The sequence below is a fragment of the Ipomoea nil genome, unplaced genomic scaffold (genome assembly GCF_001879475.1).
Source record: "Ipomoea nil cultivar Tokyo-kokei standard unplaced genomic scaffold, Asagao_1.1 scaffold1043, whole genome shotgun sequence".
Classification (NCBI taxonomy): domain Eukaryota; kingdom Viridiplantae; phylum Streptophyta; class Magnoliopsida; order Solanales; family Convolvulaceae; genus Ipomoea; species Ipomoea nil.
The window spans coordinates 11255079-11258003 of record NW_017617471.1 but is presented as its reverse complement, the minus strand read 5'-3'; the positions used below and the strand labels follow the sequence as shown (position 1 = coordinate 11258003).

Below are 2925 nucleotides of genomic sequence, written 5' to 3'. Positions count from 1 at the left end.
GCTAATGGCTCTGTAGACCGTTTCAAGGCTCGTCTGGTGGCCAAAGGTTTTTTACAGGAACCTGGGCGAGATTATTTTGAGACTTTTAGTCCGGTGGTCAAGCCGGTCACGGTTCGTTTTATTTTAAGCATTGCTTTATCCTAGGGTTGGTCGTTGTGTCAGTTGGATGTAAATAATGCGTTTCTGAATGGCATGCTTCACGAGGAAGTTTACATGGCCCAACCGCCAGGCTTTGTTAATTCAAAAAAGCCAGATCATGTGTGTTGATTGAGGAAGGCGATCTACAGGTTAAAACAAGCCCCCGGGGCTTAGTATCTCGAGTTGTCCAGCTTTCTAGTCTCTGTTGGTTTTAAGAAGTCTGTTGCAGACACTTATTTATTTATTTATTGTAACAACAACATTTCCCTGTATTTCCTAGTATATGTCGACGATATAATTGTTACAGGGAATAATGTGGCCTTTACTGCCGGCGTTTATTCGTCGTCTGGCAGAAAGGTTCTCTTTAAAGGATTTAGGGCAGTTGCATCATTTCTTAGGTGTAGAAGTGATCCCTACGGCTAGTGGTGTGTTTCTTTCCCAGAGTTAGTATGTGGCTGACATTTTGGACCAGTTTAGTATGACGGGGGCGAATCCGGTTTCCACTCTGATGTGTACATCGGTGGATTTGGGTTCCGACAGTACGCTGTTTGACTCCACAGCGTATTGCCGTGTCATTGGCCGCTTGCAGTATCTGTCCATCACCAGACCGGATATCTCGTTTGCGGTAAATCGCCTGGCACAGTCTATGGCATCACCGACTGAGGGTCACTGGCTAGCTGTAAAGCGGATCCTGCGCAACTTGAAAAGTACGCTGCTCTTTGGCCTTCACTTTCGGCGTGGGAGTCCGCTTTCCCTTGTGGCTTATTCGAACTCTGACTGGGGCAGTGTCCGTGACAGGGGGCGGTCTACCACGGCCTATTGTGTGTTCTTTGGCCCTAACATTATTTCCTGGAAGTCTGTGAAACAATGTTCAATTTCCCGGTCCTCCACTGAAGCCGAGTTCCGTGTGCTTGTCAATTCCGCTGCTGAAGTTATGTGGGTGCAGAGTCTGTTACGTGAGCTTGGGATTCGTCTTTGTTCTACACCGCGGCTCATCACTAACAACTTGAGTGCTTCGTATGTCTGCAAAAATCTAGTTTTTCACTCCGTATGAAGCACCTAGCACTTGACTATTTCTTCGTCCGTGAGCATATTACTTCTGGCGCTTTACGTGTTGGTTATGTTTGTTCGGTTGAGCAGATTGCAGATCTTTTGACTAAACCCCTGGATTTCAAATCACTTACTTGAGTAAAAAGTAACAAGTTTTCTAAATTCAAGTACCAAATTAAATGTAGTTGATTTTAAAATGGTGAACAAAAAGTTTAATTAAAAATGTAATAGTCCAATGAGTAAAACTAAATTAAAACTAAAATTCAATTTGCATTGATCGAATTATACAAGGACAAGTAATTTTGGAAGGAAAACCTCTTTTTATTATAACTAGTATTTGCACCCGTGCGATGCACGGAATGAATTTGTTGTAATATAGTAAGAATACATGAATCGATATATAATTATTTAAATTAGAACATCCAATATTATATAGTACAATTAAAGATATGGTTTGCATCGTTTATATATTTTGATGTTATTATTGTTTGAATTTGTGTAAATAATTGCTCAAATTAATAGCTAATGTCTAGATGTACACATATGGTGCTATAACTTTGAAGATTTTATTTATCATTATTTAGTATTTTCATAAATTAGGCAAATGTGCTCGTTCTCTAACAACTCAGTTATAGAAATGAATTGGTATCCTTATTCATTTGTATGGAAGATATATTTTTTTGTCAAGATATATAGCAATTTTTTCATTTAAAAAAAAAACTTAATATCCCCGATTATATTTACACATTATTGAAACCTCTTTGTAGACGACATTGGTAGTGACAACGCAATCTTGTTCATCTTCGTCTAGAGCTAACACCTTCAATTCATCGGGACGGGTTATTTGGGTTAAAATATATAATGGTAGAATATTACTCAATTAGTTATCCTTTTATATTTTCAATCAATTAGTGATATCAGATTCATTTTCATCAAATTATTTTTTTTATTTTCAGTCAATTAGAATATCAAATGCAGTGATATTTTTACCTAATTTTCGTTCCATTTTTAATTGATGATGTAGATATTATTATTGAAATATTTTCGTTCCATTTTTAATTTACTTTTACTATTGTAAAAAATATGCATTTACTATTGATAATGTAGAATATTATTATTGAAATATTTTTTCCTCAAATTTTTAATTTTCATTCCATTTTTAATTAAAATGCAATGATCTGACCATTTATTTGTCTTTTTTTTTTAGTCAATTATGGATCATTTTTTATTTGCAGTCAATTATTAATATTCATTTCATTTTATATTTTCAGTCAATTAGTAATATTAGATTCATTTTCAGTCAATTATTTTTTTTTATTTTCAGTCAATTAGAATATAGATGTAGTGATATTTTTACCTAATTTCCGTTACATTTTAATTTGATGATTTTTAATTTACATTTACTATTTTTAAAATATGTCTTTACTACTTGATGATGTAAAATATTATTACTGAAATATTTCCTTTCCATTTTTAATTTTCCTTTACTTCTAAATTTTTTTTAAAAAAAAAAAAAAAAACTTTGGACTTATCACTACTTAAAGACTTTGGACTTCTCAATACTTGCCCACATTGATTTTTTTTTTTGGTAAACCCAGGGTTTCCATCGTTGGACACAGTGACTAATCCCCTCGCTAAATTGTAAGCACCTCTTTTGGGTGGGACAGCTGGCTTAGAGATTTAAGGCTGCTCCATTCCCAAATCCAAGGATCGAACCCTTTACCTTTGGTTAAGGAT

General features: G+C 34.8%; 1 protein-coding gene across 1 annotated transcript; it reads left to right on the top strand.

Annotated features, from left to right (window-relative positions):
• Nucleotides 1-616: 616 nt before the first annotated feature.
• Nucleotides 617-1192, top strand: LOC109181261 (uncharacterized mitochondrial protein AtMg00810-like). Its single transcript, XM_019331013.1, has one exon. The coding sequence runs from the start codon at nucleotides 617-619 to the stop codon at nucleotides 1190-1192; it is 576 nt and encodes a 191-aa protein (XP_019186558.1).
• Nucleotides 1193-2925: the final 1733 nt, after the last annotated feature.